The following is a 20400-nucleotide window of genomic DNA, read 5'->3' on the forward strand; positions in this document are numbered from 1 at the left end:
GAGGGGAGGGCTGAAGGCTGCACTGGCTTTGACCCTGTATTTGGAAAGTTTCCAAAAACGGGTCTGCCAGTGTCAAAAAATCGGCACTTAAACGGTAATATACCGTTTAAGTGCTGCGGTGTGAAAGGGGTTTTATCTGGCAGACCCGTTTTTGGAAACGTTTCCAAATACAGGGTCAAAGCCAGTTATGCGGTCTGAAAGCAGCATCAGACAGCACAAAAAACGGCTCTGAATTGGCTTTAAAACGGGTAGGACTCTGCTTTTTAAACGTGTTGAAATACCAGTTAACTTTAAATGGTATTTCAACTATGACACTTTCACACTGCAGCCTTAAACGTTTTAAAAGGCAAAAAAACGGCAATATACCGTTTTTAAAGTGTGATGTGAAAGCTACATATTAGTGAACGTATTTACATTTAAACAGAAACTGTTGCCACATCAAGACAGAGTTTAACACATTATATTGTATCATATTCTTATAGAGACGTATTAAAAACACACAAGTCTCCGCATGTGCTGTTTTTAAACACGCACTACTTTCACTTTGTCATTTATATGTTTTTTTTATATTTCGCATTTTTTTTTTTTAAATATCCAAATAAAGGCTATATTTTATTGGTATCATTTATTTTCTTATGGTGCACCACATCATTACACACTTCTCTTTCCTTTTGCATATTCTAAGGGAACAGGAACTGCATGGGTTTTCAAAGATGGCGGGTGCTAGAATGAACACTGAATCATGTCACTGAATATTGTGGTAAGATACCCGCTATTGGACAGTTTTGTTATGCCATTTCACCTTCCTCAGTGACCATGGAAGAGAATCAGGAACTCTACACAAATATGGCGTCCTTGCGATTTTTTTTTTTTACCTGCCTAACTGGAACGAAAAAAAATAAAAAATAAACTGATAACTGGTGCCGTGACACTTTTAATGCACAAATCTGTGAACTTTTCACAGATTCCGTCTGTTGCCACCCTACTTTAATGGGTGTTAACAAGTTCAACTGAAAATCCTCAGACGTTACATCCCAAAGCTACCTCCATTTTTGACCTGTGGTAATTTACCACAGATAATTGAATAATGGCCTAAGTGTTCAGTTAATTTTACCAAGCATTGCTTAAAAATTACAGTCCGGCAGCCAATCAGGAGCGGCATTGGTGGCCGCCGGATCGCGAGCTCCTATTGGCTCGCGGTCCAGCGGGAGCAGATTTGGCTAACCTGCTGCTTTGCTTAGACTATACAGCCGCGCAGCGCACAGCTCTTTCTGCCCAGCTGTCATTTTTTTAAATTGTGTGTGTGGCAGCAAGCGGTCTAATAGGTGGTCCGGTGCACCCCCAAGCCCACCCCTTAGATTCTCCTATGCCAGGGAGTGAAGGTCACACAAAGCTCTGTGGACTTTTTTGTACTGCTTTACCCAGCATGCTCTGTCACACTTTCATGCCTGTTCTGCCCAGCCCTCATGACAAAGCTGCCCTATATACACCCCATTACTGCACAACATTTTACAGTGTTTCACAAGAAAAGAAAAGTTCAGGCAATTAACAATGAGGGCCCTAGTTGTAAAGGCAACCAATGGCAAGTTTCTAAATACGACAGGGCTACTGTAACACGCACAGATACACACACCTTGTAAATCTTTGCAGAACTGATGGAGGTAATTGCAATGTGCACTGGGCACACCACACCACCAGTCACTGAAACAACATGGAGACATGCTACAGATTAACTGGAATTTAATGGAAAAAAAATGTTCATTCAGCAAATACCACTTGCAAGATAAGAATAAAGTCCACATGATGTTGGTAATATAGAGGTAATGCGATGGAATGACAGAATTGTGCAGTGATCAAAACACATTATACCCCTCCTGAAACATATTGCTACCGCCCCACACCTAAAAAAATAAATAATTGTTATAAAATAAAACTATCCCAAACCAAACAATTCACATGTCATTTTTTTCTCTTCACAGTGCAAAACTGACCTTTTCGGCTAAAAAGTGTTCCCTAAAGCTGGCAGCTGATCCCTCAATGTGCGTAGCTGCCCAAACACAGGCAAAAATCCATATTTAAACAGGTATCAGAATTTAAACATGTGGCAAAATGTACGATTTTTTTCAATGTAGCACTTGCGCCAAATGGCTGGCTAACTTTATAGACCGTGGTTGTCCCACAGCGATAAAAGGGGGTTCACCTAACAGTCACAGATGTGTGGGACACACAAACCTGTGTACTACGTATTTCTGAAGGGTAAAGGCACCCACAACACAGCTGTCTGATGATTTGGCACAATCACCAAACAACCAGACCAGTGAATATTTTGGTCTACAGCAAATTGTAGTGGACATAGAGAAATTAAATGGAATCCCATTTAGACACGTTACGATATAATATATTTGGTCACTTTGGTAGATTAACCAATCAAAATAAGCCGCCCGAGTTAGGCAGCAGTGCGGAATGCCAGCCGAACTCTGATTTTTTTTTTTTTAAAGGGGCAATCACTGACTAGGAAAACCCATGCCTTATAAGCAATTGCCCCTTTAAAAAAATGTCAGTTCGGCATCCTGCCCCTTGTGTGGGCAGCTTAAATGCACTTAAACTGGTCTGTACATATTATCTCATACAGAGGGAAGCACAGCCCGTGTAAATGTTGGTATTGCCTAAAACCAATCCACAGAGCTTGTCTAGGATATATATTAGAGAATCCCACTACAGTCCCCATAATTCATAGTCATGTCCCTAGTGCCCAATCAGAATAGGGGGTTCCTGGACCAGTCAGAAGCTCAGACAGTCACGTAACATAAAACAGCATCTGTACTAGGTAACTGAGGAGTGTTGGCTGGAACGGCCTCAGTATTACTATCTGCTGTACTATTGGTCACTACTCAGCTACACTACACCATTTACCTTTATCCTATTCTGGCCTTGTGCAAATATCCCAATTGCTGTATGTGCCATATAGGTTTTCTGCATGAGGCTTAGCCTGGATGAGCAGCCCTGAGCATTTTATATTCTGTGCATCATACGTGCTATGTAGCTTAGTGTTTACATGTGTCACACATGAGCTGTAAAACTATGCTTCATGTAAGCAGTACACAAATGTCTCCCTACTCTGCAGCCTATGTCCTTCCCAGGCTCCTACACTGCAGACATGGATGATGAGCATTTAGCAGACAGCAGACATTGATGAGCTTAGAATCCCAGCAGTACTACTATGGTGCCTACATTATTCCCCAAGTCTCAAATGAGCCTGTCCTCCTGCACCTGTTGCTCACAGACCCCGGTAAAACAGATCCCCCCTGCTTCTCCGTGGTTTCCCTCGTGGCTGGAGATCCGTTGTTCAGTGGAGTGGTTTGACCAGATTTCCAGAGGCAGATCTTTGGGCAGAGGCCGCTCTTTTAGATGGACATCTAGCTGGCGCAATAGTTCTCTTGGCTTCCTCTTGGCAAGGGCTTCAACCTCTACAACAGGGACAAGACAAAAGTAGTTCTGTCAGTACTACACGGAACTCCGCACAGCCATGTTCTGGTGCAACAGATGTGGCAGAAGGTATTTCCCTCTTTCAGTCAGACAGGGCACCGTACGAAGGCTTGGGTACACAATAGAACCATATCAGGATCATTGGCCACAAACAATCTACATGGTCTAGTGTGTATGGCCGATTGCACACTTCATGCAACATCTTCTGGTTGGCTGTGCTGCATGGCCAATCAGACAATATCGAACAGGGATTCTAATAAACACACGGTAATCTCTCATCTCTCCCTCAAGGTTACTGACTGGGAATTCCAAGTGAAAATGATAAAAGTACAATAATTCCATAGTTTCCTTCACTACCAAACATCGGTCATGTAATTATCACAATATTGGGAAACTGGCAGCTTTATCCCTGCATTTTCTCTCATATTAGAGGGATCCAACTTCCTCCTTTACAAACGGGTGAAGCCCAGGTACACATAATGAGAACACAAAGGGGTCTGATAGAATGAGGAGCTTGGAACGTGAGGATGCATCCTCCTAGATGCATGCTGGTCTATTGCTTGACCGTGGCAAGGCAGCTTCATACGCTTCCAAGCGCTTTGCCCTCAGCGATCCCCAAGGAAGGCTTGTTCCTATATCCACAGGGCAAGCCTTGATCCCTTACTTGTCTCTGGATAGAAGCGTCTCTCCTGTGTACTAACACATGTTGCAAGCAGAACTTGTGTCAGCGGTTATACAAATAAGAGGACTTTGTCTCGGAGATGGACATTTAGAAGCAGCGTTGCACAATCACACTCACCTTTGAGGATGAAGCCGGAGTCGCTGATTGTTTTGTTCTGCGTTTTCCATAAATGGTAGAGGTGGTAGAAGATGGCCACATAGAAGTCATTAAGCACAGCAAAGACCTGCTGCCTGCGGTTACACTCCCTGCAAGCACAAGAGGACACCGTGCACTCACAGGTTACTCACCTTCCTGAAATAACACATCCAATAGCGGCACAAGCAGGAATAGAGAGATGCATTTTCCAGGTCATAGCCGCAGTGGCGTCACTAGAGGGGTGCAGAACGCACCGGGTGACACCATCCAAGGCGGCGACACCAAAATAGCAGAGCTGCTCTGCAATTTTGGGGACAACAAGCAGCAGAAAGGAAGTATGTGTCATACACAGTGTGTGGGAGAGAGTTGGGGTTTCCCAGCAGCTTCCCATGCACTAGGCAAACCAGTGACGAGAACATTGCAACCATGCCACCAGTACACGTGTGTCCAAGTAGTCCACAGTGCCACACTGACACCAATCCCAGTGACTCTTCGCATAGGAACTGTAAAGATGAGGAGCTCTGTGATCTGGTCTGCCCATATGACACCCCCCTAGGCATTACTTAGTGTAGCAGTGCTCCTCATAGTGACTAAGTAGGAGGATTTGTTTATACCTCTCTGGATATTGGAATTCCATACTCTTATACCAGCGATCATAGCTATAAGACACACACACACAAACATACAGATGTCTGTCACTCACCTACTTACACGCTCCTCTCTTAGAGTCTGAATACAGATTCTGGTGATGTTAATAGACATGATACAGAATGGGAAGTTCTGCAAGAGACAACATTTATATCCAGAATGAGCATATAAACCAGAACAAGAGAGGGAGAGAGAAGGCAATGTGGCAGAGTAGACAGGAGGGGTCCCAGGGGAGGAAGAATAGTGGTAAGGGGAAGGGAACAGGGCAGGATAGAGAGAAGTGAGCAGGACAGGAGAGAGGGGAGAGAGAGAACGGTGTGACAGGGAGAAGAAAGCAGGGCGGGATAGAAAGGAGGGGGGGGGGGGGCAGGGCCGACAGGAATACCATCTGACCCGGCCCAAAATACTAGTGTCACATACTGGGTAGAATGACAAACACTAAAGCATGAGGACATACAATTCAAGACAGACCTGTGTGTGGTGCTGAGACAGGCGGAAGATATCATGTGCCAAAGGCAGTGTTCTGGGCTCCATCACCATGTACAGCGGGTGCATCAGACCTAGCAGGCCAGCAGCTCTCAAGTCAGTGCCAGGATCCAAACCTGCAGTGGAAGGAGATGGGCACCTCACACACGTGTTGGCAGCACATATTACCACACACAATGGAAGCAGCCATTTTAACGCTGATACAATACACAGGGCTAATTATTGATCAATGACCTAATTCATAACCGTGGTGACATCTTCGAGGACTGGACCCAGGACCAACATCTCGTCGCAGTTGTTTGCTAGTGGGAATTTGATTTTGCAAGTTTAAACGTCATTTTATTGTGCGTTTTATGTACAAATTAAAAGTTTCACCTGTATCATAATACTACACTATGATGTCTTTTTGTGTTTTGCCCCTATTGTAAATACCCGTCACTGGGTAAGGGGTGCCTCATGCTTCTCATCATTTCAGACATCCGTCATTTTATTTCAACTGCTGGAGACATCCAATGAGTTACGTATTGCTTTGTATTCCTCACCTAGAGGTGACACCCTTTGCACTTTGTAAACAGCTAGATGGCGCTAATTCAGTCACCAATACCTTGTTCACTGTCTATCTGTTTTTACTGGTTTGACAAACACTGTTTCTGATAAGCTGCATGTCCCAGCCACTTGCGCCCTTCTTTAGCCACTTGCGCCCTTTGTTTTTTATAATTCATAACCGATTCCCTCAGTGCTAATGGCACTACTCAGACAGGAGTCTGCAATGTCACCAGAACGGTATCTAGTCCCTGGGTCAACTAGGTCGACACCTATGAATGGTTGACATACCTTAGGTGGACACCGTTGACACTCAAAACATCGACACGTTTTTCATGTTTTATTTTGGTGTTTAGACCGACTTGGTTCATACTTTACTATACAAGTGGGTATAGAGTGAGAATAGAATAGTGTGCCGTGCACAACGTGGCACCGTGCCCGGAGCATGGTGGGCACAGTGAGCCATGCGAGGGGACGTGGTACACTTATACGGTGTCCATACATAAACTAAAAAAAAAAGTGAAAAGCTTGTGCCGACCTTTTGACTGTCGACCTTAAGCCTGTGTCAACATTCTGTCAATGCAGACCGATGGTGTGTCGACCATTTTCAGGTCTCGACCTAGTGACTGTTGACCATTAGTGATCGACCCCCTATACCATGACCCACCAGAATCTAAGCAGTACATAGCATTGAGTCTACAAAATGGCTGCCTCCACGGTTTGAAGTATGTTTGTTTTCACATTAGTCTCTGAATGTGGGGATTACATATTTCCTAATCTGGTCCATTTGTGGCTCGTATTCCCCCATCTGTCCCACAGCTCACCTTGGAACCCCAGCTGGTCCCAGTGCGATCCATACAGTGGACAGTCAAAGCGGGCACCAGTCAGCTTCTTGTATATGGTCTGTAGGACTCGAATGTGAACCTGCTGACTGTTATCAAGGGGACCTGAGCAAAAACACAAAACATTTACTGTAACACACGGGCCTGATGGGGAAAACAAAACATATTGACCACTGATGTTATCTGGAAAATGCTGAATAGTGTAAACTGCCTCAGTTCCTGAGAACACATTAACCTCGGCTGCTCTCTACACCTGACGTGTGTCTGAAATACCTTACCATGACAACTCCCCCCTCTCAATGCTTACACTGTGCTATGGCCAGCACCAAGTCTCTCTCTGCATGGAGTTCTTTATTAAGTCGTGGAGGTCCAAACAGCAGATGTGCGATTGCAGAGAAGCCGGAGCGTCGGGCAGTGGGCTGAATCTTCTTCTGCAAGAAGAAAAATCAGCATTATCTCAGACAGTCCTACTCCAATACTAGAAGTAAGAGGACGTGCTACGTTTATATATAGCTGCTTCCACTGCTTGCTAAACACGTCTCTGGGGCAAAGTTAGAGGCATCCAGCAGGAGGAACCTTTCCTACAGTGTTATGTACATTAATCCCACTGTTCAAGACAGAATATAACATGGAGTATTGAGGTTCTCTGCTGCTAGCCTGTGAGGTTAGTGCAGAGGTATACAGCAGCTGTTGTGGAACTACACATACCAGAATGTCCTAACACCAAAACCGTGGCACGGCATGCTGGGGGATGTGTAGTTCCAAACTGGATCACATAATAATTACCACTGCCTTACAGGGTATCTGTAGGCAAAAAGCCCTGGAAATGGTGTTCGGGTGAGGAGGGCAGAATTTACCATTCCCGTTCCAGTCTCCCTGTTATAGTGTTACTACTGAGCTGCTCCTGTATAGTATCCATGGCGTGCGTCAGCCATGACAGGCTAGAGTGGATGATAAATGGAGGAGACATAAAGGAAGTACATAAGATTTCTTCCTTCTTGTTGCACAGATGCCCCACCATGCACACAAAGTAATTACTAATATACCCAGTACATTTAGGGTAAGGATACCCAGTGCTATATTTTCAAACACAGCCTGTAACATGACAGTTAAGCCCCATAAACACTAGTGATATTTTATCGGATATCGCTAATGTCAGTCCTGTGCGATATAGTTATATCATGAACACAGGCCTCCCCCCCACCTAGTCACATACACAGGTTACGGTCACTGGTACATGGTAGCACACAAATACCCAATATCTTCCTGGACAAATGTTACAAGTTATTCCAGTTTGACTGGAGTGTTCTTTACAAAGATTCCCAGCAGGGAGTGTGACCCAGGGGCTAACGTACTAAAGGGGCCTACACACAGGGAGATGCTGAAGCGTTCTGAATGAGACTAGATCACTCAGAATGCTTCAGAAAGCGTTCATAGCACACAGCAATGTGTCAGCTGCATGTGCTGAACGATCTTTGAGGGCCAGTGTACTATCTAGTGAGATCGCCCCATGTGTAGGCCCCATAAGCCTTTGAAACTATTAGCCAATAAGCTCCTAATTGTCATTTTACAAGCAGCGTTTGAAAAAATTTCAGGAGTTCAAGGCTTGGTAGTTTCTCTCTCTAAAAGGTGCCCATACACTAGTAATGGGCCCCATACATCAGCAATTAATTGTGACAATTTTCAGATATGGAGATGATTGCCACAATTAATTTTAGATGTGTGGGCTCCCCCTTTTGGCAATCCCAATCAAAATCGCCAATCGATTGCTTAATCAGGTTTTTAAACATGTTTAATAATCTGGTATTATCTGCAGATCTTTTTTATATGTGTGGGTATTCCCAATTCGTCTTCTTCATCTATTTACATTATGAACAGCAATCGATTGGGCAATTTCCAGATATGAAGATGCAATCTTTAGATGGAAAAATCTGCCGATCACCGAAATAATCTGTAATGTGTGGGCAAAGTCAGATAGATTGTAAAATCCATTTGGTACTTATGTAGTATCTGGGCGTCCGATTTAGAAATCGGATCGCATCGCATGCGACCAAATCGTATGCGATGCGATGGTCAAGATTTTTCCATAGGATTCAATGTTAAAATGGTCTGAGTCCATTTTAACATAGAATTCAAAAAGGTCCTTTTCCTTTCCCCACTATCCAAGTGGGCATGGAGTTGGATATAAACCTGTGGCGAGCGTAGCGAGCCACCGAGCCCGAAGCGTGGCGAACGTAGTGAGACCCGCGAGGGGACACAGAATACTTTTTAAGAAATATGCGGCCCCTCGCCACGCTTCGGGCTCGGTGGCTCGCTGCGCTCGCCACGCTATATAAAATCAACTCTATGCCCACTTGGATAGTGGGGAAATGAACAGGACCTTCTTAACATTGAATCCTATGCAAAATCGCATCAAATCGCATCGCATCTGATTGTATGCCTTAAGGTAAGGCATACAATCACAAAATCGGCAGCCCAGATACTACATAAGTACCATCCATTTATCTAGCCAAAAAATCCCTGTATCTGAAAATCCATAAATTGTGATTGCTGATGTATGGGGCCCTTAATGATTTATCTTCAGATCTGGCTGGTTGGAACAAAAACATGGTTATGGATGAGTGACAGTTTGTCATTTTTCCAGCATTTCCAAGCAAATGGTCAACTGTCATTTGCTCTCATCCATAACCAAGTTTTTGTTCCAACCAGACAGATCTGCAGATAAATCTGTGTGTGTATGGCCACCTTAAGCCTTAGTACATCTGCACCCTTGTGCATTATGCCGCAGTGGCGGTCACTAGTTTCAGACCTATAATATCCATGGCAATGACATTGCAGAGGGCGATGATATTTAGAAAAATAATTATACGGAATGAATGCAGAGCAAATGACATCATTAAGCCGTGTTTACATGAATTAGAGGGATTGTGAATGCTAAACCCAGATACATACCATGTACTCAGACAGGTCTGCTGTCTGGAAATATTGCAATGCTTCATTAAAAGAGATCAGAGGTGTCTGTCCAGGAAGATCTCCCAGGAGCGCTGACCACAGAAATGAAGTGACATGTTAGTATAAGTGCACAACATATCATTCTTTACCATCACCCAACCCCATGTCTTACTTATCTGCTGCAGTGCAATACATCTTTGCTACATCTGTACTAACATCTTACAACAATCAATAAATAACCAAACGCTCGAAAACCACCAGAGACAATAAGGTATATTTCTGCAGCAATGACCAAAATACAGGCGATTGCCATCCTCATATACAAAACATAAGAATCACAGCACTGATATATACACCTTTCCTATAAACACTTCATTAAAGACTACTAAAACAGGTCAAATTACCACCTTGGTCAGACAGTAACAAACTAGAACCCCCACTTCCTTTCTAGATTTGCCTCCATCATCACACAAGGATTGGTCCATCTCCAAGTAAGTGGGAGTGGGGTGGAAAACTTGGCCCAGAGACAATAAGGAACCTGGATATTTTCTGGTACAGGGATCATATGGATGATTGGGGGTGCTGCCGGGGGCACTGGAGTGGTGCAGAGGAGGCCAGACAGCATGACAGGTATTTGGCACAGACATAAGAGAGTGGATGGCTAAGATTGGGCCTATGGAAATAGATCCGCTGCTTTCTGCAGAAACATGCTCTCCATATATTACACTGCCAAGAACTCTCATGACCAGGAGTGGACAGTGGTGTCCACACCATCTAGCCTTAAGCTCCGGGGAGGTGGCCAAGAAAGTAAAACTATAAAATAAAATAATTTCTAAACTAGGACGAGTGTGGTGCGCACCCTCTACTCATGGCACGGAAAGAAGAACCATAGGGAAAGGATTTTACATGTGTTCTATGTGTAGAACATAATCCATCTGTGCTCCTTCTGCCCAACCAGGAGACTGACATCTCAGAAGGAGAACCTTATGTCTAAGCTTAGCATAGATCTCTGGTACATACACAGACCTCACACTATATTTATCTAATCGTAGAGAATGTATACATACCGGATTTCTCACAGTACAGCCCTGGAAGAAAGTCAGAGCTACAATTACAATGTAAATTAATTCAAATAAAATAGTAAATAATCTGAAAAATAGCAGTAACAATATGGAGCAGATACTATTAGCTGCACATTGGTCTGTAGAGCCCGAAGCTATTCCATCACAGACCTAGGACCCATGAGCAGCAGTGTTGCAACACCCATGTATTGCTGCTCACACTCAACCAGCAGCTGTGGCTCAAGTCATTTACCTAGCCAAGAGCATGTCGTGTAATGCTCAGAGTCCACAGGATGGGATCAGGCAAGCAAGCTGCACACCTATCCCCAACAAAGGCATGCTGGGAATGGACGGAATGCAGAGAACATTATCTTCTCCGCTTAGTTCCCCAACACACGGAAACTTTATTCATCACATGCCTCTCCTTCTAGCCTCAGCAGATACCCGTGCTCCCATCCGGATCATAATTGTTTGTTTGCTCCCCATCACATAGCGAATCAACAGCACATTATAGTCACACTATTATTATTACAATTATACAGTAGATGGCCTATGCCATGTAGGCTGGGTTAACCACTGTGCTGGGCTTTAGCTCACCACTTTACAGAGTCCTCTTATAAAGCACAGACATGGTCACATGATGTAAAACTGACCTGACTGTATATTATCCAGGGCATCCCATTCCTCCTCTGCTCTGAGGAGTTCTTCATTTTCTATGGTCAGAGAGAATACATTCATGTAAGTACACTGCAAGCCGATTGTGCTGGACACAGGCAGACACGGTCATAGTTTACGATATATGTTAAAGCAACATTTTCCTATGTACTAATTCCTTAAAAGCAGAGGGGAAATCGCCTGTGCCGCAAGTACAGAGATCTGTGCAGTTCGTGAGATTCAAATTTTTTTTTTTTTACAAAGCCAAACCTAGCACTGCCATTAAAGTAATTACAGCTTCCCATCTAATTATATGAATGTCTTAGTTTGGAATATTTGATTACTTGCTGCAAATCAGTGACTATTACATTTTGCCCAGCATTTCCTTATTTTGGGAATCACTGCGTCTTATTAAATAAACGTGCTTGCGTGGGTTTTCTCCGGGTGCTCCGGTTTCCTCCCGCAATCCAAAAATATACTGGCAGGCTAATTGGCTTCCAACAAAATTAACCCTAGAATGTCTGTGTGTGCATGTGGTAGGGAATATAGATTGTAAGCTCCACTGGGGCAGGGACTGATGTGAATATTTAAATATACTCTGTAAAGTGCTGCAGAATATGTGTGCGGCATATAATTAACTGGTAACAAATAGGCTGACGGTTCAGGACCAAATACAATGTGATAGGTAGAAGTAGTGTTAGCAGCTGTCACACATAAGATAGAAGGAAAGGCAGAAGCAGAACGAAGCAGTATCTTGTCTAGTAAGCACACTTTCTCCAACAGGACTGTCTAGGGCCCCATAAGGTCTAACAATTCCCAGCACTAGATTTCTGCCTCTGCAGAGTACTTTAGCGCGAGTGCATCCAGTTAGGAATGAAAGCGACATACCCAGCTCTCTCTCAGGCTCCTCATCTTTGCTCACCAGGTTCAGTAAGATGCTGCTATGTTTCACAGCAGAAATCTATAGCATGGAAAGAAATCAGCAGAAATGGTCACATTGTTACATGGCACTAATGCCATACGCAGCTGTACGTGTACTGATCCAAACAGAAACATATACTAGTACACTGCACGACATGCCACATTCATTCTGACTGAGCTGCTTCATTTACAGGAAAAAAAAAAAAACACAGCTGTAATATAAATGGGAGTAATTCTATATAAGGTCAGGATACAAGAACCATAGACCAAAGGTATAGGATATATTCCATATAATAAAATGAACAGGTAAGCACGGAGTATCAGGTGTTTGCGAGATCGGTGTGCGAGACCAGTGGGCCCCCGCGCACAGTGCAAGACCAGTGTGAGCCGCGCATAGTGCTCAGTGTGCGAGATCAGTGTGACCCGTGCATAGTGCTCAGTGTGCGAGATCAGTGTGACCTGTACATAGTGCTCAGTGTGCCCCTGTGTATAGTGCTCAGTGTGCCCTGTGTATAGTGCTCAGTGTGCCCTGTGTATAGTGCTCAGTGTGCCCTGTGTATAGTGCTCAGTGTGCCCTGTGTATAGTGCTCAGTGTGCGAGATCAGTGTGACCCATGCATAGTGCTCAGTGTGCGAGATCAGTGTGACCCATGCATAGTGCTCAGTGTGCTCCGTGCAGTGTGACCCATGCATAGTGCTCAGTGTGCTCCGTGCATAGTGCTCAGTGTGCGAGATCAGTGTGACCCGTGCATAGTGCTCAGTATGCCTTGTGTATAGAGAACAGTGTGCCCCTGTGTATAGTGCTCAGTGTGCGAGATCAGTGTGACCCGTGCATAGTGCTCAGTATGCGAGATCAGGGTGCCCCTGTGTATAGTGCTCAGTGTGCGAGATCAGTGTGACCCGTGCATAGTGCTCAGTGTGCGAGATCAGTGTGCCCTGTGTATAGTGCTCAGTGTGCCCCCATGCATAGTGCTCAGTGTGCGAGATCAGTGTGACCCGTGCATAGTGCTCAGTGTAACCCGTGCATAGTGCTCAAAATGCCCTGTGTATAGTGCTCAATATGCGAGATCAGTGTGACCCGTGCATAGTGCTCAGTGTGCGAGAACAGTGTGCACTGTGTATAGTGCTCAGTGTGCCCCCATGCATAATGCTCAGTGTGCGAGATCAGTGTGACCCGTGCATAGTGCTCAGTGTGCGAGATCAGTGTGACCCATGCATAATGCTCAGTGTGCGAGTTCAGAGTGCCCTGTGCATAGAGCTCAGTGTGCGAAATCATTGTGCCCCTGTATATAGAGCTCAGTGTGCGAAATCATTGTGCCCCTGTGTATAGAGCTCAGGGTGCAAGATCAGTATGCCCCTGTGTATAGAGCTCAGTGTGCAAGATCAGTGTGCCTTGTGTATAGAGAACAGTGTGCCCCTGTGTATAGAGAAAAGTGTGCGAGATCAGTGTGATCAGTGCGATATCAGTGTGACCCGTGCAGTGCTCAGTATGCGAGATCAGTGTGCCTTGTGTATAGAGAACAGTGTGCCCCTGTGTATAGTACTCAGTGTGCGAGATCAGTGTGACCCGTGCATAGTGCTCAGTGTGCGAGATCAGTGTGACCCGTGCATAGTGCTCAGTGTGCATTGTGTATAGAGAACAGTGTGCCCCTGTGTATAGTGCTCAGTGTGCGCGATCAGTGTGACCCGTGCATAGTGCTCAGTATGCGAGATCAGTGTGCCCCTGTGTATAGTGCTCAGTGTGCGCGATCAGTGTGACCCGTGCATAGTGCTCAGTGTGCGAGAACAGTGTGCCCTGTGTATAGTGCTCAGTGTGCCCCCATGCATAGTGCTCAGTGTGCGAGATCAGTGTAGATTGTGTATAGAGAACAGTGTGCCCCTGTGTATAGAGAAAAGTGTGCGAGATTAGTGTGATCAGTGCATAGTGCGAGATCAGTGTGACCCGTGCAGTGCTCAGTATGCGAGATCAGTGTGCCCCCATGCATAGTGCTCAGTGTGCGAGATCAGTGTGACCCGTGCATAGTGCTCAGTGTGCGAGAACAGTGTGCCCTGTGTATAGTGCTCAGTGTGCCCCCATGCATAGTGCTCAGTGTGCGAGATCAGTGTGACCCGTGCATAGTGCTCAGTGTGCGAGATCAGTGTGACCCGTGCATAGTGCTCAGTGTGCGGGTTCAGAGTGTCCTGTGTATAGAGCTCAGTGTGCGAGATCAGTGTGCCCCTGTGTATAGAGCTCAGTGTGCCCCTGTGTATAGAGCTCAGTGTGCGAGATCAGTGTAGATTGTGTATAGAGAACAGTGTGCCCCTGTGTATAGAGAAAAGTGTGCGAGATCAGTGTGATCAGTGCATAGTGCGAGATCAGTGTGACCCGTGCAGTGCTCAGTGTGCGAGATCAGTGTGCCCCCATGCATAGTGCTCAGTGTGCGAGATCAGTGTGACCCGTGCAGTGCTCAGTGTGCGAGATCAGTGTGCCCCCATGCATAGTGCTCAGTGTGCGAGATCAGTGTGACCCGTGCAGTGCTCAGTGTGCGAGATCAGTGTGCCCCCATGCATAGTGCTCAGTGTGCGAGATCAGTGTGACCCGTGCATAGTGCTCAGTGTGCGAGTTCAGAGTGCCCTGTGTATAGAGAACAGTGTGCCCCCATGCATAGTGCTCAGTGTGCGAGATCAGTGTGCCCCGTGTATAGTGCTCAGTGTGCCCCGTGTATAGTGCTCAGTGTGCGAGATCAGTGTGACCCATGCATAGTGCTGTGTGCGCAAGATTAGTGTGCCCCGTGTTTAGTGCTCAGTGTGTGAGATCAGTGTGACCCGTGCATAGTGCGAGATCAGTGTGACTCGTGCATAGTGCTCAGCGTGACATCACTGGGATGTGAGGTCAATATGACCTGCGTATAGTGATTAGTTTGTATAACATTTGAGATACTGGTATGTATGTGCAATATGCGTTATTTAGTTGTTTTGATGTGTTTTACAACATTTCTTTGATAGTAAACATATATGCATGATTGATAGGACATGGTCTATAAATTCAGCATTTCTGTGTGATGTTGACATGTATACAGTAAATATGTGTAAGAATGTCACAATGGAGAGGGAAAAAAAAGCAGTATGGCCACAAACCAATATGTGGTGGTAGTGGTGGTCTGGTTGACCCTGTAACAAGTTTCTCGAGTCAGCAGCCAAAGTAAAACGACATTCAAATGGCCGCTATGGCTTCTCACATAGGCTCCAACTGCTGCCCAAGGATCCAGTCACCCACGCTCCCCAGCCGATTGCACAATGAATGGAGGAATTATTCCCCCAAGCACATTTTCTAAAAGTATTTCGGGCAGGAGATTTAAAGATAAGATTTTCTTACCCAGATTTATTTAGTGCCAGGGTGGAGGGGCAATTGAGTCATATTTACCCTGGCAGTGCCTGGAGAGGGTCAGAAACACACAGGGGGGTGATTCTGGTTTGCAACAACAACAAAAAATAATAATCCTTCTTTAATGGACAAAACCATGTGCACTGCAGGTGGAGCTGATGTAACATGTGCAGAGAGAGTTAGATTTGAGTGGGGTGTGTTCAAACTGAAATCTAAATTGCAGTGTAATATAGTGTACACACACAGTTCCGATGTTGCCGATATAGTGAACATCGGAAGCCATATCGCATGCAGATCGCATGCTTTTTTAGGGCTTGCGAGCCCGATGCACTGCCGATGCACGCTCCCGTGTGAGTGCAAGTCGGCAGCCAGATAGAGAGGGCAGGCAAGACTATATAATGTAGATCTGCACTATATAGTCTAAATTGTGCCACTGCAGGCATGTCGTGTGATGCGAGTCCCGGCAAAGCGTGTGTACACACCATAAGAATAAAGCAGACAGTATGGTACTTATGTAGTATCTGGGCTGCCGATTTTTTGATTGTATGCCTTAAGTTAAGGCATACAATCAGATGCGATGCGATGCGATATCGCATCGCATCGCATACGACCATGCGATGCGATGCAATGACCCGATTTTTCCATAGGATTCAATGTTAAAATGGACTGAGTCCATTTTAACATGGAATTCAATGGGAAAAAGGGGTCCTTTTCATACCCCTACTATCCAAGTGGGCATGGAGTTGGATATAAACCTGTGGCGAGCGTAGCGAGCCCGAAGCGTGGCGAGCGAAGCAAGCCCCGCGAGCGGACGGTATTCTGTGTCCCCTCGCGGGGCTCGCTACGCTCGCCACGCTTCGGGCTCGCCACAGGTTTATATCCAACTCCATGCCCACTTGGATAGTAGGGGTATGAAAAGGACCCCTTTTTCCCATTGAATTCCATGTTAAAATGGACTCAGTCCATTTTAACATTGAATCCTATGGAAAAATCGGGTCCATCGCATCGCATCGCATGCGATATGGTCGGGTGCGATGCGATGGACCCGATTTCAAAATCGGCAGCCCAGTTACTACATAAGTACCGACAGTATTTACTCTCCACAGAAACAAAAGAACTCACCCAAAAGTAACTCTCTCTGCACATGTTACATCAGCCCCACCTCTATTAAATAAGGAGTTTGCTGTTGCAAACCAACCAGAATCACCCCCAGAGTGCTTAGCCCACCCTGGTTGTCACAATACTCACCGGCATGGATTTCATGGATGGGAGAAAGTCGCTGTGAGTTTGGTGAAGCTCAGAATTCACTGCCCAACCATTCACTACCTACAACAGGAGAACAATGACATTAGACACTTGCCAACTGAATGCTGTACAGATCGGGTCTCCTATATTCACAATGCTTGGGGACAGAGCAATTATGGGATATCAGATTTTTATGTTTATTGGAATATTTGTATACCGTAATGAAATATCTAGGAGATTAGAAACAAGTCTAAACACATAATGCATTTGTGCTATATACACCTTAATGTGGATTGCATTCCCTAGATATCCCTGCATGCCCCAGAGTTATAATGGCAGGGCAACTTATACCACTCTAGACCATGTCTGGCATGAATCATGGTGCCCTGATGCCATACGCCAAAAGAGCCAAGCTCATTACTTAGCTGCTGATTGGAAGTCTGTAGTCTGTACACCTGCTGTATGAAAATCATGGCTGCCATTATTAATAACTCAGCAAAATCATTTACCAAAACACAGCAGCTCTATAGACTTAGTACCAGGGTTGCCTACCCTCCCGGAATGGCCGGGAGGGTCCCGGAAATCAGGTCCCCCTCCCGGTCCCCTGGAAAGGGTGGCAATCCTCCCGCATATCCCCTCCAGCTCCTGCGATGTGTCCCTCGGCAGGGGGGTCCGCAGGTAAAATGCCGCGATCTGACTGAAATATCGGCATTGCACGGCGGGGGGCGGGGCTAAAATGCCGTGACGCTGTAGACATGCCCCCAACAGGGCATCATCTGTGTGGCCACGCCCCCGGACCACCTCTTTTTCCAGTCCTGGAAATGGCCCCGCCCCCCTGCCTGACAGAGCTGGCTGCCCTCTCCCGGAGAGGGCAGCTCAAAAGTCGGCAACTATGCTTAGTACCCTATCCGTCTGTCCACAAACCCCGCTCAGTCATCCTTCTGGTCATACTCCCACTGCTTGAAAACAAAATAATCCCTACACCGAAAACACTCACAGTTTGACTAAAGCTGGATACACACTACTACTACCACTACTATTTATAGTTATTTATATAGCACTTTTCTCCTAATAGGACTCAAAATGCTTTCATTAGCCTTTTACAGCACAAAATACAAAAAAACTTAACAAGAGACATTCGTGAAATGCTTGGGTGAACAGGAACATCTTTTGAATGTTTCCAGAGTGGAAGCTTCTCGAGCTGAGCGGGAATGTGAGGATTATCTGTCCAAACCTTCTGGTTGGAATGGAAATAAAAAATAAAAATAAAAAATAAAAAAAAAATCGGGTAACGGATGGAAGCAAATGACAATAGACCATTTGATTCCAAACGTTGGAAAATCAGACAAAATTGGATGTTCACACAAATTAGTAAAAATCCAGTTGATTAAAACAGTTTACTCAAATTACCATTTTTGCCCATTTTCCATCTTTTGGGAGCAAATGCAGATGGACATTTGCTCCCATACATTACTAGATTTTACCTCTAATCAGAAAACTGCAAATAATCTTATAGTGTGTATCCATCGTAACTTAACCTTCTTCTTTTATTATCACCTTTAAATGTTTATACTCCCTATTCGGTATAATTCTCACACCCATACCCACTACTGTACATACCTCATTGTCCATGATCAAGTTTTAGTGGTGGTTATCAGAAGCAGAGAAAATGTGCCCAACTCTTCCAATATTTGATGCACCAATCAAGCCTGGCATGCGCCATGTTGCCGAGAGCCTGGTTTTACTAAGGCATGAAAGGTAACAGTGCAGGTAAGGCCTGTGATTGATGCAGACCAGGCAGATCCAGGCCCCATAATGCAACAGACTGCCCTATGTATCACATGAGCCGTTATGCAGGAGCTGCCAAGATGGAGACAAAAGAAAAGAAGCATATTTAATGGTGAAAAATAATTAATATTAAAATGGCTTGGTTGTGGAGAAAAAAAATAAAATAGTTTTATTTTTAAACTTTCTTATTAAAACACACCATAAGGGGCAAATTGTAATAAGCTGCCAGATGGTCTGGAAATTCTGGCAAATTATAGTTTTACATACAAATATTACATGCAGGGCATGTTGGGATGTGTAGTTCTACAACAGCTGGAGGGCCACGTATTTCCCACACCTGCTAAAGATGGTACACTTTCTAGTCAAAATTGTACTGCCGGCACAGTCTATTTTGTCTTGCGATACCAACCCCGCAAGGGCGCACATCAGCCATACTTGCCTACCTGACCCTCTCCATGAGGGAGAAAATGCTCTGATCCTGGACTTCGTAATGTATGATTGCCATCACCTGTGGTGAAACACCTTTACCTAGCTCCCCACAGGTGATGACAATCATACATTACCAGGGAAGTCCAGGAACAGAGCATTTTCTCCCTCATGGAGTGTCAGGTAGGCATGTATGACATCAGCATTGCAAGCTATACACACACGGTGCGATATGTACTATGTTTTCTACCAATATGGACTATATCGTCCATATCGGTAGCTTATATTGCACCGGATGTATGCCCCATTAGAACTCGTTTGAAAAATCTGTTCTTCAAATAAATGTAATTTTAATAACTATCACACATTCAGTTATAACATGGTTGGCAATTTGGCATTGGTGTGTTAGCTATTGTCCTGCATGCATCATTCCTGCATTTGTAGTATAAAAGGAGCAATAATCAATGACTAGAAAGCATTGCATTTTACATAATTAATGAGAGTGAACTGCATGAAGTAACCAGTGTACTGCACTCAGGAGAGAGCCATGAGCACGAATATTCTGTACCAGACTGCAAAGAAACCATTACATCAAGGAATTCTATACACTTATAGCCTCACGTGTAGAATAATGGCAATATATGCACTATATCGGCAGTATGCATACATGGTATACAGGCTGCTTTCACAGCAGCAATGTACTAAGATATTATAAATTCAGCTGCTACCGTTCTCTCCCGATAGCTGCCTCCAATCTCAGCGGCCATCAACTTTCCCGAGTCCTGGCAACCGAGCCACAAACTGCATGCTGGGAAGTGTAGTCTGATAGGACAGCCGTGCTTGTTAAAATGATAAGGCGTGGACCACCGTTCCCAGAAACCTTCACTGTTTAGTAAAGGAACCGTAACTATCTTGACAGTTACTATCATTGTCCCTGGTTATAGACACCTTAGTGTACGGCGGCGGCCATTTTCCCGGAGACTAACCGTCATTAGAGATAGGAACATGTCTCCTGCTAGAGGAGACATTACATACGGCTCTCTAGTCTAGTGTATTAGCCCAGATCAAAATGCAGCCGCAGATTTGTTTCGCACTCTCCTAAATCTGGGAGAAGAGTGACGCAGTGAATGATATATACCAGAAGCGGCCATTGTCAGCGTTCTCTCAT

At 45.0% G+C, this 20400-nt stretch overlaps 1 protein-coding gene across 1 annotated transcript; it reads right to left on the reverse strand.

The window, feature by feature from the left end:
- Positions 1–1723: 1723 nt before the first annotated feature.
- Positions 1724–20112, reverse strand: ELMOD3 (ELMO domain containing 3). The gene is made up of 13 exons (XM_083184725.1): positions 19961–20112; positions 18639–18878; positions 17022–17099; positions 12378–12450; positions 11489–11548; positions 10842–10862; positions 9775–9866; positions 7130–7253; positions 6805–6927; positions 5423–5553; positions 5007–5083; positions 4286–4413; positions 1724–3467 (listed from the first exon to the last, which is right to left on the reverse strand). The coding sequence occupies exons 2-13, from the start codon at positions 18648–18650 to the stop codon at positions 3247–3249; spliced, it is 1140 nt and encodes a 379-aa protein (XP_083040851.1). The 5' UTR covers positions 18651–18878; positions 19961–20112; the 3' UTR covers positions 1724–3246.
- Between the last annotated feature and the right edge of the window lie 288 nt (positions 20113–20400).

Source organism: Crinia signifera, chromosome 4, assembly GCF_055691185.1.
Source record: "Crinia signifera chromosome 4, ASM5569118v1, whole genome shotgun sequence".
NCBI lineage: Eukaryota > Metazoa > Chordata > Amphibia > Anura > Myobatrachidae > Crinia > Crinia signifera.

What these genes read in the sequence shown, in the direction of transcription:
- ELMOD3 (XM_083184725.1), bottom strand. An exon ending in CATCCATGAAATCCATGCCG is followed by an intron (nt 12,451 to 17,021) that starts GTGAGTATTGTG and finishes TCCATGCTATAG; the next exon opens with ATTTCTGCTGTGAAACATAG. An exon ending in CCTGGATAATATACAGTCAG is followed by an intron (nt 10,863 to 11,488) that starts GTCAGTTTTACA and finishes ACTTTCTTCCAG; the next exon opens with GGCTGTACTGTGAGAAATCC.